Source organism: Struthio camelus, chromosome 2 (assembly GCF_040807025.1).
Source record: "Struthio camelus isolate bStrCam1 chromosome 2, bStrCam1.hap1, whole genome shotgun sequence".
In the NCBI taxonomy this organism is placed as follows: domain Eukaryota; kingdom Metazoa; phylum Chordata; class Aves; order Struthioniformes; family Struthionidae; genus Struthio; species Struthio camelus.
This window is the reverse complement of record NC_090943.1, coordinates 84,316,712-84,334,350: the sequence shown is the minus strand read 5'-3', so window position 1 is coordinate 84,334,350 and position 17,639 is coordinate 84,316,712. Positions and strand designations below refer to the sequence as shown.

At 41.1% G+C, this 17,639-nt stretch overlaps 1 protein-coding gene across 1 annotated transcript in view; it reads right to left on the bottom strand.

Annotated features, from left to right (window-relative positions):
* Positions 1 to 11,484, bottom strand: part of LOC138066134 (uncharacterized) — a 230,188-nt gene extending 218,704 nt beyond the window's left edge. Inside the window, exons 1-2 of the mRNA XM_068933746.1 lie at positions 11,358 to 11,484; positions 7,937 to 8,079 (exon numbers count right to left, since the gene is read on the bottom strand). Of these exons, the coding sequence (XP_068789847.1) occupies positions 7,937 to 8,079; positions 11,358 to 11,484 (270 nt within the window). The remainder of the gene's footprint in view (positions 1 to 7,936; positions 8,080 to 11,357) is intronic.
* Between the last annotated feature and the right edge of the window lie 6,155 nt (positions 11,485 to 17,639).

Below are 17,639 nucleotides of genomic sequence, written 5' to 3'. Positions count from 1 at the left end.
TATGACATTTTCCTCCAAAGAGAGGGCCTTTGCTCTTTTAAGCAGTTTTAAGAGGCAGAGAAGTGGCAATCCCCATTAAATTCCTGACAAATTAGCTGTATCAAACCAATTTTAAATGCTAACTGAACCACCTATTTTGCACTTTCTGTTTTGCTATGGGCTCCTAGAAATGACTTCAGGACCTTCTGGCAAGCTGTAAACTCATAGGGGAAAAGAATTCAGACCTTCTCTCATTAAGAAGAAACTACTGAGATTATCATTACCTCAACACATTATCCTGTTTTTGCTGGGCATCTCTTAAAGCCACAGTCCAAAGCAAGTCTTCTTGAGGAGATCTTACAGTAAATAACTTCAACTGCATCTACCAGTAGGACCAAAGCCTCAGGAGTCATACTCTAGATGGTTACCTACCCCATCACAGTTAGGAAGCAAACACCCTCAAGGTGGAAAAGTCATACACCAAGTGTCAGCAGTTTCCCCACCTGACCTAAATCCCAGCAGTGTTGGGAGCAAGCATCCCATCCTATTTCTAATATAATACTTGTACTGGCTACAGACACTGCTTTTTGTGTAGACCAGCCTACCCTTCTTTAAAGCTGGTAACTGGGTACACCATCAACCTAGCAGCAACAGCATTGACCTCAGCAGGCACTGAGAACATAATCTGATAAACCGTTGATCGTTCTACTTGCTGCCTGTTTTTGAGATTAATGCTCTGTATGATATTTGTAAAACTTCAGTTGTGAGAATTTCTAAAAGTAAAGTCCTTCTCAGGAAATCAATCTCAGTCCTCCTCTTTAGTTTCACTAGTTAAAGCCTCACCAGTCAGGTGATAGGTCTCAGGCCCAAGCCAAGTAATTCAGTGCAAGTTTGGTATAAATTGGCTAATATAATTTGCAGCAGTAACGTTATTTCATAGCTTCCACAACAGTAATACACTTGTACCACTACCACCAGTAGTACACTTGGCCTGCAACTTCTAGGGCAGCTGTACTAACTAAAATAGGAGATATTTTCTACAATGGATTACTTTTTTTCTGAAATTCTCTTGTAATGGCTTGCAGTTTTCTTGAATTGATGCATGTAATAAGAACATGGAGAATACTTATTGATAGATTAGGCAATAGCTTGAACGTCTGCTTTGCTCTACAGAGTTTAATCTTATCAGTCTTTTCTTTTCACTTTTTCTCTTTTTTGGGGAGAAGGTGGAAGGAAATCATCACAAATTCAGTGTCAACAGGATGCTAGAGGTTAATAAAATAGATATGAATCCATAAACCCTTGAACCATTAGCAGTGAATTTGATAATTAATCTGAGACAGTAGAGTGGTTCCCCTGCCCTTAACAGATAGTTTTCAAGTAAGGTCTGGTGAAATATATTTGAATAAGTGTTACACTACCCTCCTTGATCACTACCTGCTAAACCAATTACATGCCCTTCAACATGGTCTATTTTTTTCTTACAACAATTAGGTAGTTGTGCAACCTGAAACAACAGGGGAGTATGTAATTCACTCAGAATAGGGAGGTGGGAAAATGGAACTTTAAAGAGGCAAGGCTGACGGAAAAGTGGGCTTCAAGAAACCCACTTAAATTTGGTACTTACATGCAAAGATGGGGGGAGATAGACTCTCTAGACAGGGATTTTCTCTTCCTTTCCCACAGAACACGCCACATACTCTCACTTCTTTCATCTTTTTAATAATACTTAATATAACCCTTATCCCTTAGCCAGGCTTATCCCTCCGTCATGTTGTTGCTGACCAGTTTTTTCCTTATTCTTCCATTTTGCATTTATACACCATATTGCACAATAGCATCAAGGTTTTACGAGACCATTCTTCTATCAATCTGTCCACCCCTGCTTAAGAGATCTGACTGATTAGAGACATTCATTTAAGAAGCTGCGCAGTGCTAGATTAGACCTTCCCAATACAGACTGAAGTTGTCAATGAGGCACTGCGCTTACCTTCTGCCCTTAGAGAATCTCATTGCCTAGCCAAAATAACATATGAGAGCTGTAAACTTCTCATAAACAGCATCCAATTGTCTTGCTTTATTTAAAATTGAAATATTTGGCATTCAGTGAAAAACTTTTAAGATACAAATTCTTACTATTTTACATGGAACTAATCACATGTTACTAATCACAACTACACACAATTAACAAGTATTGAACAATTTAAATATGATCTTGTATTTGTCTGATTCAAATCTTTCAAAGAGCTTAATGTTCCTACAGCTATCCAGCTCACAAAGAGGGACTATAGATGTCCCTTGGATTTAGAGGGCATAAATCTAAGGAACAGTAAGGAAAATAAGTAAGGAACAGTAGACAAGTACCTTGTACGGATGAACTTGCTACCAAATATCATGAAACATTTAGGAGAAGCCAATTCCCAAATTAGTGTATACTTGTAAGGTAACCAGAAGTAATAAAACACACCCTACTGCTTATCCATTTTTTGTCATTCCTTAGATAGAAAGGAGCCTCTGAGTTCCTGGGTTATCCTCCTGAGCAGCAGCCATCAAAATATTAGCTAGAAGTCCTTACAGAAACTCTTAAGAAGTTCCTACTGAAATTATTTTTTATCGGTGAGCTGGAGTTCAAGCTGGTGCCAATGTCACTATTGTCTCTATGAAGGCAAAGAATCTGCTCTCTTTTTGTATGCGTGGGAGCCACTAGACAACAGAGTTTTGAATATCCTATCTCATGTGTTTACTAAATGTGTGAGTTTTCAGTCCCTTGGATGCCTTTACGTGAAAACATTACACATACAATGCTTTTTCTTACTGCCACTGGTGACTCGACCCTAGCATGGCTAGCTCTTCCAGTCTTTATGAATCAGCCTGCGTAAGATATCTAAATGGATCAAACAGCACAAAATCAGGCTGTCTGTTGGCAGCATTCCCATAAACTCACAACTCCCTTCCAGTCTGACTAAACCTAATTAATGCACGCCTCAAGATGTAACATCAAGTAGGGAAGTTTCAGAAACTCTAGGCATAAGCAAATAGGTTCATAAGGAAATCAGTGATAACTCAGATTTTAGAGGGCAACCCTGACTTGCAACATCAGGGTAGTAACTATTCCCATGGAGATTAAGAATTTACTGAAAATTCATTTAAAGCCTTTCATAATCTAGGTAATGAAAGATTTGAGCAGATTGAGAACCCTAAGCCTTTGGGGCAAGATTAATATTATCTAAATGGATGTACTTCCCAGACTGCTGCATGTCCTGAGAGATCTCCTAGTTACTATTCTGTCATTTTATTTCAGGAAAATAAATGACTTCTTAACGTATTTTTAGGTAGGGGAGGGGAGGAGAAGAGTGAGGTAGCAGGCTGCACAATACGCAAATTCTAGTCATACTCAGAAGTTTCCATTTCTTCTTCCCGAATTTTTATACTGCTCTTATTCAGAAGCCCCGTGAGTCCAGCATGACAAAGCAAGATGCTCACAAGGAATCCGTTTTCTGCTCTGCACTGCCATACGACTGACACAGACAGCAATATAATTCTTCACAAAGAAAATACAAACAATAGTACTAGTAATCTCGGTACCTTGTCACGGAGGTTATTCAGGGAGGCACTTTGATGAAGCTCAAGAGCTTACATGTAAATTCAGTCTCTACACATCTCTCCAATTTTTTTTTTTGATCTGAAAGAATGTTCATAAATATCTAAGATATATGAATGAATGAGGTGGTAGGGTTATTATTCAAAAAAAAAATATATATATACACATATATATTTATACACAGTTTTAAGTGGCCCAGCACGCTGCGGCTGGCACAGCACAGGAGCCCAATGTGTTATGGCTGCACAGTGCTTGCTCCTGCTCTTTCCTCCCCGACTCCGCTCCCATCAGGAAAGGGGGCCATCCCAGCCCTTGTATGTATTAATCCAGGAGGGAAAAAAAAAATGCGTGATTTTAACATTAACATTTAGCTTTTTTACATTTAGCCTTTTAACATTAATATTTTAACATTAACATTTTAATATCATGGACAACGCTTTATAGGTAAATATTCAAGTGCCCATGGAACATGCAGGTAGTGTGGGAGAAACCCATACTACAGTTGTGTCTCCCTCTGAATTGTTAATTCTCTACGGCATTTGTAAGGTTGGATTTTTCTTTTTTCACCAGATACAAAACACCTATATAAAAATGGAATTAATGTCAATTCTTTCTCTGCCGTTTATTTAGAGTAACCACATGTCTGCTGCTTATTATTGTAGGGAAAAAAAAACTCCTGCAGTGATTATCCTGCTAAACCTACATATTGCTGAATAACACTTTTGTTAGCAAATTGCAGAATAACACTCCAGTCTTTTCTAAACAGCTTCACCACAGAAATAAACTTCTAAGATCCCTTCACCAGCAAGTACATGTTTTATAGCTGCAGAGCTGAGAGGAACTGCTCAAATCCTTTGACCTCAACAAAGTGGTACCAGTTTGTATCAGAAAGGAAATGACCCAATTATCATAAAAAGCTGGTGCTTTTTGCAACTAAAGCGAAGGTTTAGGTTACACACTAACTTTTTTTCTTTTACAAACATGAATGACTGCATTTTTTGGAACTATTTCAGATACTGAGTAATAGTGATTATTGAGTTACGTAAAAACTGTGTGGAAAGAACACTCTTGAAAATTGGGTAGTTTCACATTTTTAGTATGTTTAACGCATGAGTTGAAGCACAAGTTTGCAAGAACCCTGCAAGAGCAAGGAGCACATTTCAGTAGGCATACCAATATTTAGAGCAACCAATATTTAGAGGAATTTTCCAGCCTTGAAATTAAACTACTCGATCATAGGTACCATGATCTGTGTCTCAGGGCTTGATAATAGATGACATTCAAGGGAGCATTTATTTAAAGTTTGTATTCTGTTAAAAAAACAAAAACAAAAAACAAAAAAACAAAAAAAAACAAAAAACATTGCCTACAAACTCCAAGTGCTGCTTTGCCTTTCCCACGCTTTCCAGCCTGGGCATTATTCCACATGCAGGGAGTCACACAGCTCCACCTGCCAGGAAGGAGACCACCCTACGCCACTGGCTGAGACGTGTTAGCTCACACCAAATGAGAGTCCCAGCGCATGCGAAGGGCAAGGCGTTTTTGGCTCTGTCTACATTAGTGAGTAGCGCTGGCGAATAGGATTCTTCCTATCATGCTCAAAGAAGAACTTTTTTAAACATATATTGGGCAGATAAAAAAAAATCACAGAGGAAATACCTGACCATGTCCTAAATTTCACTTTCTAACTAAATCAACCACCAAGACCCCGAAAGACTAGCTACTACTGACATAAAAATAAAATATTTATTGAATATAAAGCCTTCATATACAGTTCTGATAAACAAATGAAACACTCGACCCAAACGCTCCCTGGAGCTCCTTCGGGCTGTGGCAGTGGGCTCCACCACGCGCACCAGGGGAAACGCTTCGCTCGGCACTACAGGAGTCCAGGCAGCTCTGTGGCCAAAACAGGAGGTCAGCATGTGAACACCCCCTGCATTTTCTATGACTTATTGCCAGAGATTTTTTTCCAGTAATAGGATAAACGCTTTCAGAAAAAAAGAAATAACACAGCAAAAGGCTTTCTCTCCATGCACTGGAAGTGGGGGAAGAGGGGAATTTTGTCTTTGTTTGTCTCAAGGAATAAGCCTTCTATACAAAAACCAAGATCCGTTATCACTCTATTCACAGGATGTACCAAAGCAGAAGCAGAAGAGCGTGCCTTTGCCGTTTGAGGTTACAGATCAATACCTCCAATACTGCATTTAGGGTTAATCTGCATAGGCTAACATGCCTGCTCAGGACTCAACAACATCGGCTGCCCTGTCTCTGCATCTATTATTCAGAGCATCTCCTGTTCCAGCTTTATTGTGTCCTGGCCATCTTTGCACAGGAGAAAACAATAGCATGGGATGCGAGACACTGCACAAGGGCGCACTACCAGGTGCGCTGCGGGATTCGGTGGGGAGTCAACCCACAGCATTTTCCATAAGCCCAGGGCACCAGTTCTTGATAATGACTTTTAGCCTTGGACAAGATGCTTTATCTTTTTGCATTTCACCTTTCCCACATCTATGTTCCCTCTGTGCAGAGCCACTACTTGAAAAAAGCTAAATAAGATAATGTAGGTATCTGGTACATGCATGGTGTATGCAACCTTTTTTTTTTTTTAAGTCAACTCAGCACATATTCTGCTCCTGATCTATGCCTAGTGTTGAACACTTGATAAATATAACTCCTCATGAGTAGATTTTTTTGCCATCTGGATTAGAAAAATCAGAGTAGCCAGGGCTTGCCTGGTAACTAATCTATAACTAAACTGCAGGGTGCGTTTGGTTTTATTTGGCTGGTACATGAAGATAATTTCCAACTCCACTAGTAATCCAGCATTACTGATGAAATTCCACAACGTGGATGCTAAAAACATTTTCTTAAAACAGAAAGTTTACTTCCTAAAGTTTTGTATTGTGATCTTCTTTTTCATCGCTATTTAGAGCTTAGCTTTTTTTAGAGAAAAAAATGGATTGACTCCATTCTGACTCTTACATTAAAATAGTATAAAGTTAGACGCATCTTAGCCCATAATAAAATTTTCATACTAAGATACAAAGTCAAATGAATTAACATTGCAACATAAAATCAAAACAGGGTTTTGTCTTTTTGCCTTACAAGTGAAATTAATTCAGTGAAACTACATTTCAAATTGCAAGCGTTCCTTCGTAAAAGAAAATATTGACTGGTTCTAGATATTGACAGATAAATCAAGCTGGATAGATTGTTTGCTAGATTGAATGCTAGGTCCGTTGACCTTCAAATCTATCACATTTTGCAACCTATATTCAAGTGCCTTGCAGCGACGCATTTTTTTTTTATTCTCTGTCAAGCAAATACCTGACATGCTGTGCACGCTATTGTCAGACAAAAGAACGGCTCTTTCCCTGGAGTATGGCGCGCAGGTGGGAGGGGAAGAGAGAAGGACTGGTTATTCTCATTTAGTTCTCAGTTCTCTCTCCCCGAGCCAGTTACTTGGCTCCTGATAAATTCATCACCAGTCGGCTCAGCTATTCCTAGCATGCTGCCTTCAAAACTTTGTTATATACGGCTGTGACAGTGCAGTGACTCCGAATGCCTCCAGCGCTTCCTCGAGAGAAATTCAAAAGGAATATCATATCTTCTCTCCATTTCCTAATAGCCCTTCCTTAAGCTGATGAAGCGATTAAAGTTAAACGCTCCATGATCCCTGTTGCAGCCCACCCACATTCAGAAAATATTACCTAAATTAACTACCCATCTGAACCAGAGGTCTCTAAGGTCCAGCACGGCCTTTTTTATGGTTACTGTCACCGCTGCGAGAGCACGTCAGGGAACAAGGACAGCTAGTGAAGAAGGAAAAGGCAACCAGCATTTCCTTCTGAAATGCGATGAACAGGAAAAGGTTAACAGCTAAAGCAGAACTGGCGTGCTCCATCCCCTTCAACAGCTCCCTAAAGCAAAGTGCTATTGGATTACATTTTCCCAGTCAGAGTGTTCGTTTGAAATTCTAGAGCCATCTAGACAGGATTAAAGAGGATAAGCGTGTTCCCCGGGATAATAAACATTAAATCCAGTGACTGAATGAGAGACAGAGGACGAGCCTGTTTGTGTGTGTGTGTGTATGTGTCCATGTCTGATGGCCTCTACAAGCTTGAGCAATTCAGTTGCATTTCTGGCGCAGCGTTTTATTCTGCATGCACACAGACGTACACGTTAAATATTCATGGTTGTGGAGCAGAGCTATGCGGCATGTTTGGAGCGCTGGTACCAATCATGTCCGAGCAGCTCCCTAATAAAGTGCAGATGTGGTTTCGAAACGGAGCAGAAGTACTGGACGCACGCACACACACATGCACACAAAATACAGTGCGGGTTACTTACATTATGCCTGCTATTGATTATCACCAGATGGGAGGGGAAAGCGATAGCTGACAGATTAACCATATGGATCTGCTTTATTTTACCCTCAGTTATAGGCTTGCAGTTCTCCCTCCTCCCTTTTTGGCTCAGAAGCCTGTGATTTGCTAAGGGGAAAAAAATGTAAACTTACTGTAAGGAGCACACTTCCACCATAAGCCTCCCAATGTTACGCTCAGGGATTAGGGCATCTTTCTTTAAGGGAACGGCAGTTCCGGCCCCACTTCCTAAAGCCATGGCCAGTACCAAAAGCGAGAGATTTTGTAACATACCAGTGAACAAAAAGTGTTTTAATATTGATGAGCCTTGAAGACAATGGAAATGTCCTAACTCAAGAAGCTTTGCTTTAGATTTTGCTTTTTACAAAGCCATTTCCGCCAGCCTCATATAAAGCACTGACAAACAATCCAGAGGCTGAAGCTGTCAATACTTCAGTCTATTCTGAAAACTGGGAACCCTCAGCAGTGCTTTAAGCTTCAAAGCCTTGGCTCTGGTGGCTTTCTAAATAGCTGCTCTTCCTACAAGAGTCTGACAGATATAGCAGATATAGCAGGAGCTACAAGCAACAAAGGAAAACACAATCTCCCCACCCAGCTGTGACCTTCTGAGGCTCGTGCATTATGCATTAGGAGGCTGGAGTGTAAATGGATACTTCAGAAAGGTTTAAAGAAAAAAAAAAAGCCCTAATTGACAAAAAAAGCTTTTTGATCTTTCTGCTAAAAGTGGATTTGAAACAATGTATTTTCTGCACCGTTTAGCCTTTAATTTCTATTGTTTAGATTTGCAGCCACCTCCATTCTGCTTCCAAGGGCGGAGGGCAAACAAACCCTCTATTGCTTGTAGGCTTTATTTAAACGTGTACGCACCAGTGTAGTTACCTAACCTCACTGCTTTTCGAATCCATCGCTTCAGCCTACTTCCAAACAAGTTGCCACAGATTCTCCCGTGCTCTTCCTACCCATAAAAGGATTCTGACATAAGGGGCACAGATATCAAAGAAACAGCACAGAGAGCCGAGACAGAATGAAAAGGGACAATGCAAACTAGGCTATCAGTACCATTAAAAAATGCAAACCGTGTTCCATTGTGCCACCCAGGTCTTCTAAGGGCTACAGGCAGATCCCAACCTTCTCCAGCACTAGGAGACATGAAACTGCCTCTCAGTTCTTCAGTCAAGAGGAACTGTGACAGCTAGAGCTTGAGATTCATCAGAGTTTGGTCTCTCAGTTTTGTGACTGTTTCTGGGCAACGTGGGTTTATCTGATTCTGTTTCCTCACCCCCTAAAACGGGAATAAACTCCAGCTCATGCAGGGGAACTGCTAGGGGGGTTTGTAAAGCGTTTCCAGACTTGCCGTTGGAAGCCACGCGCCAGCTACTCTAGCTCCATCTGGGCGCAATGCTAAAACCACAGAGAGGCCGAGGACGTCGCGCTCGATCTGCTAAACCATTCTCAGCTGAAAATTTAATAGCCTACTGGAACAAATGGCAAAAGCCCTACCGATTTTAACACAGTTAGGATTTCACCCCGCAAAACAGAATTCCTAATGAAAGTCATGCACTTCAAACATCAGCAGGCTGCAGCCCTGTATTTTTAGTTTCAGAAAGGTATTTTGTAATTCATGCATGACTGCTGCTCTACAAAAGAACAGTAAATAAAATGTCAATGTTCAGAAAAACCTGTATAAAATACAGTGGTTGGCATTAAAATCTCGCTTTCTGTAAACAAAACTATATTCAAACTCCGTGGCTGCAAGGGCAAGAAATTTATTTTCCGTTATCAGCTGTGACAAAAGCTAACAGCTTAATGCTCTGCAACACACATAATCAATGCCCGAAGACATGCTTTAGAGAACATAAGCCTGGTTGTAGTCTATCCCCTTCCCCAGACAATAAGCACGAAGAGTTCAATTTACTCTTATGCCGCTGCTTCACCTACCAAGCCTGTGACAAATCCAGGATGAGAGTTGATAACTCACAAATCCCAGCCCTACTCGTTATCAGATAAACCACAGTTTCCTTTATCAGATAAAACACTGCTTCCTTTTATGCTCATGTTACTCTGATGACAGATAAGACTTGAAGCAAAGTTAGGGATAACTACTATTTTACCATAAAAGACAGACAGTTACAGATGCTTCCCTGAAGCTGAAAAACAAGGCGTGAGCTGTGAGCGCTCCTCTCAATAAGGGAAGCTCTGCCGGAAGGGGACTTAATGCACCCAGGACTCGTGCTTACAGCTCTGCAGAGAAACAGGGCAACATCCTGGTGACGCGGTCGTATTGATTTTCTCAGAGCAATGCTGGTGCTCATTAGCAGAGAGCGTTGGCCCCTCTTTCTAAAATGTTCACTCCCCGCCCCCAGAGCGATGCTGGCAAGAGGCAGAGTTGAACCGTGGCCCTCTGGTCTTGACCTAAGGAGAATGCACCCACCCCGTACTTCTGGACGTGCAGAGCAGAAGGGTTCGCAGGATACAGGGAAAGGTTATTTCAATTTTGATCCAGTGCTGGGATGCAGAGGAAGGAAAATGGACTCTGTTTAGAATATAAAATATATGTAAAAGGACACCGTGGGAACCAGGGTTAAAATCTTCAAACTTCAGCCATAAAGTACAGTCACACACCTAACGCCTTTCCCTAACAGAATAAGGAGAATCTGCTTTCTGTGGCAAGCAGCTTGGAGGGTGAACTCAGTACAGTGCATGCCAAGGTGTTATTTCTTCCAGCTCTATGGATGTGCAAAGCCAAACATTCACCTTGAAAAGTCAAATTTAGAAATGCTAGCTTTCGCATTGCCTGCACCAAACCATAAAACTCAAGCAACTCTTGACACACAGCTTTGCTCCAAGTTTTCCCATTGCATTCTAACTCACAGTCGAAGCTTAGGGCATTCCTAACAAATGCGATTATTGTCTAAATAACCAGAATATTAGAAAGAGGATTCAAAGGGCAGTGTGCAGGCAAGTTTTTTCCACACTCAGTGCAGGCAGAGGCCATGTAATCTGCCTATGTGAGAGGTTATATCCAACATATCACACAAATGTTCCAAATATAATTGTGTTGACAGAGCCCCTGAGTGCAGTTTGAATTTATTCAGGAGCTCTGCTAGGCTTCTTGGCTTAGCTCCTTGATCAGGAAAGAAAAATAATACCACTTCTGGCATTAGGCAAACATGCCACTTATATGCCAATATGTCGCTGTATTATGCAAACTTGAGGACCTTTCTTACATAAAACTGCATAAGAAATTTTAGCTGGGTTAGTTAACCTAGTTAAGTCTAAAGGTGTGTATCTGGTTTTTGAATACCATACTCAGGCTGCCTAAAGTCTTAGCTTAGTGCTCTGACATACTTGTGAGAACAGATTAAAATTATAAGTGTCCTCCACACCTTCTTCGTGGATGCTGCCAGGTGGGGATACCTGATCCACTTGTGAATCCTGAACTACCTCAGTTTTCAGCCTGATGTACTGAAACAGGCCTAAATCGAAGTTGGGGGCCATAACCACTTCAACCATCTCGTTTTAATCTATTGCCACAAATCTGCTGGATACCATAGAAGCTGTTATAGTGTCCAAAAGTCCTTTTGTCACTATAGCTCATTTCACACATTGAACCACTGCAAGCTGTGCTAGCGGTAGCACTTTTTTTGTGAGTATAACTGTGATTTCATTAGTAGGGTTTTGTCAGGATAGTTATCCAGTAAAGCTATCTATAAAGCCTGGCCTTTCATTGGGAATGAAACTGCTAACAAGTTTGACATTTAAATTGGCCAGCTGAAACGAACGGACAATTCATCCTTCTCAGAACTACTGCTGCAAGCTTTTTGCTCTGTCCATGCATGATTCGTGTTTCTGAGGTTTTTCGCTGCAAGCGGAGCACTTAAAAACATCATTTATTTTTCAAACTTCAGGGGACAAAGCTATTGTCATAAAATGGTGCTTGAGGACCCTGCTAGAGCTTCCAGGCCTCTTCCAGGCATTTACCTTCAATAGCCTGGAAAGTCCTCTAGGTTACATGATAAGTTCCCAAGCTCTTGTTCAGCACACTGAAAGGCTGAGATATTACTAAGAGAAAGGACAAGCTCATGGTTAATGCTCAGGTTCTCCTACACGACTTTGAGCAAGTATTTCTTTTCTTTGCTCCATTTTTCCCACTGGTGAAAGTAGATTGTTCTCTTCCTAGTGGAGATGGGGCTGCAGGTCCCTGCAGGGACACAAAATGTAGGGAGTCAAAAGAAGGTCCTTTTACCTTCTAGTGCAAAAGACTTTCAAGAAAAAAAAAAACAGGACAATAATACTAAACAAGATGCTGCTAGCAAAATGGCTGTAAAATACATCAGTTGCGCTCCTTCAGGATGCTGCTATACTGGTTTCAGTCTTTTGGGTTGAAAGCATCAGCTGCAGAAGTCCTGCCATGTCAGTCAAAGGGACTTTTAGGTAAAGCTATGGCCACACAATCAAAGAGACCATGCTGCAGGTGTAAACTTGGAGCAGAGAAATTGGACTGTGGCAGCTCCTCTGAAAAGAGCAGACCATGCACTTGAAGGCCAGAGAAAGAAGCAAACTGAGTGCTGGAAGAAGGACACTTGAACGCATAAGGAATATAGCCCTGACTCATCCAAGGGTGCTTTGGGACAGCTCCAAGCTGTATCCAAGTCACGTGACAGGTTTGCTGCTTTTCAAAAATCAGGACAGCTTCATTTGCCTTGGGTTAACCGGTTCACATGTCCGTGGCGTACATGTGATCTGATGTAGCTGTTTGCTAGAATGCCCTTTTTATAGAAAAAAAATTCCAAACAAATCTTTTTTTATCATCATTTTTTTAAAAAACACAGTTTTCTAGAATAATCAAGATCCTAGTTTCTTTGAATTTACTTATAAATATAATAGACTGTGAACTATAGTGGAGATGTATTTCCAGATTGTGAAAAGGCCAACAAAATGGGTAGCTAATAAATAAATGTAGGCAACAGCAGACAGCTCTTGATTTCCAGCATGAAAAGAAAAAAAGGCACATGAAGAGGCCCAACCTTCCTCTTCCATGGACACAAACACAGCACAGAGTTACAGTCTGGTCTCACTTGCACCGTGCAAATAAAGAGTAGCGTCCATGAATGAAGCTACCCTGGCTCAAATTCTTCTCTATGTGCTTTCACCAGCCCCAGGGTGCTGCTCGCCCTGCGTACGAGTAGCGCTACATAATTGATGGCTATTCATGCTCTGAAGCATGATGACCTGGTCGGTAACTGCATTGACAGCAGCCAGGAAGCAAGAGATTCTTGTTGAATAAATAAGATCAGAATTAGAAGGCAAGCATTTACACTAAAACTAGGCATTTCTAATGCATATTTCTAGCAGCTCATTCACTTGCACTAAATGCTTTAAGATGCTCAAAAGCACACATGCATTTAAGACTGAGTTGAAGCTCTGTGCCATCAAGTCTTTCTGAAGCTGCATGTTTACAGTGGAAAAGTTAGTATGCTAACTTGGTACCATATATTTGAAAAATGTTTGCTAGAACAAGAAAAAAAAACTCTATTTTCTTTGCTGCCTTTCATTTTCCAGGATGATGCAAGCATTTTTGGAGGTTTCAGAAAAAGATGGCAGCAGCATTTTTTTAGGATAGTCTCATTTAAACCTAAGTTTTGAGAGCTGTGATTGCTGCAATCAGTAGAAACTTCCACAGGAAGGGCAGGCATAAGGCAGGGTAAATTAGAAGTATAGAAGACAGGTCAGGCTTGCTAGAAGGTTTCAAGGAAAATAGAGAACATTGTTAAGCTTTACATTTTAGTTTCAAAGTAGCTGCCACAGATCAGTTATTTGGTCTGATTTCACCCAAACATGGTCAGACAGCATTTGGCAGCTTCTCTGTGAGAGCCTGCCTGTAGTCAAATTTAGAGCAGCATATAGTGACATTCTCAGACTTGATTCAAGAGCTTATTACTCAAACCCTGCTCAGAGAGGGAGGAATTGGGCTAAACTAGTACAAACCCACAGGAATCAAAGCAAAGAAAAAAAATTCTTGAGAACTCTTTTTTTCCCTCCCCTTTCTTTCAAACCTCATCTACTAGTCTTGTGCAACACACAAACCAGACTGATTTAAAAGCCTTGCAGAGATGGCTCCTGACACACAAGCAGGAGGTTTGCGCCCATCTCCCTGGGTAGCCTTGGGCACTCTCTGCTGCCCAGCCCAGCCCAGCCCAGCCCAGCCCAGCCCAGGGGCTGCATGCCAGCCCAGCTCTCCCTATGGCACCTCCAGTTGCTCAAGAGCAGCCTGGCTATAAGCGCTTTGGTTTCGGAGGTTTTCAAGCACACAAGAGAAAAATGCCGTGATATTATTTGTGTCACCGGGCTCATGCAAAAGATATACCCGTTCAGGCAATTCCGATGAGCAGACCAGCCTTAATTCCTTCGTCTTCTCTCTCTGGCTATGTTTTCTTCTCCCTGAACCCAAATACTCATCCTAGGTGAGTGAGGCTAATGACTTTTGGAGGGGTCTGAAAGTTACTGTAGTAGTAACCGGCCCATGTTACATCAGAACTGTTTCCATCTAAGCGTCATAGCTTATATTAACCTAATTTGGTTCCTGAAATAATATTTTTACTTTGTGTGGCACTTGGAACAAAAGGGCAAACAAGCCAAACGGTTCTTTCGTTTTCTACCAAAGCCAAGAGTACAATCAGTTCACTAAACTATGCTGAGGGAATAAATCATATTTTGGTTTTGCCTACTTTGTATTCATGGATTTGTGGAAATTTGAGGGCCAAATGCTCATGATTTCTTTGCTTATCAAAGAACAAAGTTTTCCGTAAATAATCTCTAATGAATGAGTTTTGCTGGTAAAAGTGACACTCATAGTTGTGCAAATGAATGAGAATCAGATTGTTTCAATCCTCACTTAAAATATAAGATTGAATTAATGCAACGATGACAGGGAAAACAATTATGAGAGGATAAAAATCTCTCCTGCTTTACTTACATGGACAGTGTTTAAGCCTAACAGTTATTTGTTAGGTGCATTTTGCTCTTCAAAATGCTTTATAAATGTTAGAAGTCAGATCTTAAAAGGCTCTGAGGTCCTTAATTTCCTATTCCTAAAGGCTACGATTGAGATTCTTCTTTATAAGCAGAATATTCTCAGATATCTAAGAAAATAACTTGCCCATGGATAAAGAGAAAAACAGCATGAAAGCTAGCGCTGGATTTGCAAAGCTCCAGCCTCTCACCTCAGGTTCAGATCAGACTAAATCATCATCTTTTTTTTTTTTTGGTCATTTTTCAGTGATACTGGTTCTTGCGATAGCGTTATTGCTATGAGTTCCCATCAGTCACTCTATCCACTTGTTAAGAAATCCTGTTCTTAGCCTGCACAGGCAGCAGCCTTTATTATGACCAGAGCCATTACAGTTGGGTACACTGTGCTCCAGCAGTACCTAGCTGCCCCAGGCCCTCGTTGGTGCCCATTGTGCTCAGGATCAGCCAGAGACAATTGTTCAGTGGGACAAACAATTTGTTCCTGATGAATAGATCTGTTGGGGACAGGCAAAGTCGTGAAGAATGAGCTGGTCCTCCAGATCACTCTCCCTTCATGTCATTACGTCCTTGTAGCTTGCCCAACATTTTAAAGAAACCCAGGAAAAAAAACAGCAGGAGCAGTGGAACCAGTTGCAAGCTGAGCCTGGAGGCAGTTTTGAGCAACCGAAACTGAGTTCTTATTCAAAAAAAATGTTTACGCCACAGTCACTGTTGTCCAGAGAAACATTTCAGAGACAACTTCAAAGTACGTAGAGATCATTACTGCGAGCAGGAAAGTAGCCAGACCGTAAATCTCAAAGTGTGTCAAGTAGCTGAAAAATTAACTCAGTTTCTCAGGTGAGATTCATAACCTACATTAAGCACCATGAATACGTTGCTAGTAGTACTCAAGTTAGATAGCTTTAAAGTTAGCTTGGATATGCTTATATGAACTGCAGTTAGGTAGTGAGATTTTTAAGGAAAGAAAATACATATTTGGCAGTATATCGAGTAACTAGGATATACTTAAGAGTATCTGCACTGTTTAGGACAATGGCACTCCAATCTCTGGCTGGGATTTTAATCACAAATATAAAGCAGTAAGAGTTAGTTAAAGCCGGATATCAAAAACTGTGTCAAACAGGTGATCTTCAGTATGCCCGATAAAAAACAGGGTTAGTTGTCTCTGAGTGAGTTTCACTTTCAGTCTTTGCAACATTAAACCAAGCAGTCCTCAAGGGATGCAAAACTGTACATTTCAAACAAAATCCCTCACAAAATGAGACTGCAAAGTCTCGCAAAAATCTATATATATGCCCTAACTTCATTTGTCACTTCTGCTGTTATTGCTTCTTCCTTTTAATTTTTCTCTTTTGTTTTTTGCTCTTGAAGTAACTTTCCCTTCCCACGCAGTCTCTGTCCATCAGTCCCTACATACCTTCCTATAACAACAATAAGGAGGGGATATTCGTCTTATCTGCTGAAATCACTGTATTCGTGTATTTCCAGTACAGAAAATAAAGGGCATAAAAGGTGATTCTTAATTTTTAATTAAATAGACATAGTTTTCCTCCTAAATTCAGGTATAACTTCTTTTTTATCACAGGTTCTGGGACTACATTCACACTTTTAAGAAACAGTCCTTCTAAAAAAGCTAAAATGGTATGACTTTGCTAAAGGCAGAAATACTTTCAGAAAGTTTTCATAATTTAGGTGCTGCTGCAAATGGGGATAGGACAGAGAGAGAGAGAGAAAGGGAGAACCTCTATGTTTAAGTGTTAGCTCAAAAAGCAGTTAATTTGTATAAGGTGAGACCCAACAAACTGATGCATAAAAACAGATATATGACTAATGGTGTGAGACTGTATCAGGAAGAACAGTTTGCCCACCAGAGAAGCTAACGCATCACTACATAAGAAGTAACTCGCTTTGCACTCCCATTTTCAGGCTTGCAGCTGCTATCAACTTTTTTTTTTTCTTGGAGTTTTCTGCTTCCTTTTTTCCATAATTATTTTTGACAACTGTTTCCCTCCTACTCAGCACCAGGGTAATGCAGTGGAAAAAGTGTAGCACCTACAGCAAGTCAACGAGTAGCTGTGTACTTACTTGTCCCTCTACCTTTCCCCAGCCGCTCCTTCCCCAGGAAGCCCCAGTCCTGAGCTTTAACAGAGACCAAAAGGAGAACATCCACTCTTTCGGAAACGAGCGGCAAAACTCCTCTCCACTCTAGTGACAGCAGTGTCTGGCCTGAAATTAAAGCATTTCTCACCTCCTACCCCCACCCTCAGCATCTTCTCAGTATAAAATAACCATCCCAGATTGATTCATTTGACAGTTCCTTCTCAGCAGTTGCTTAGGACAGCAGGATTGGACCACTTGCGAAGTATCACCACTTTTGGCCAATACAGGCCATAGCTGTGCTAGTTTACAAGAGCACTGATTTCTGCAGGGTTGCTTCTAGCCTTCGGTGCTGCCTGGTATTATCGTAACACAGAAATCACTGCAGGCCTTGGAAGTTTGCCCCAGCAGGTTTCCTGAAGGCTGGACCTGTGGCCTTGGGGAGGAAGGAGATGGATGGTGAGCAAAACTCCGCGGGACCTCAGGCCACACAACAGATCAGAGGCAACCCAAATTCAGCAGCTGTAAGTTAACCGTCT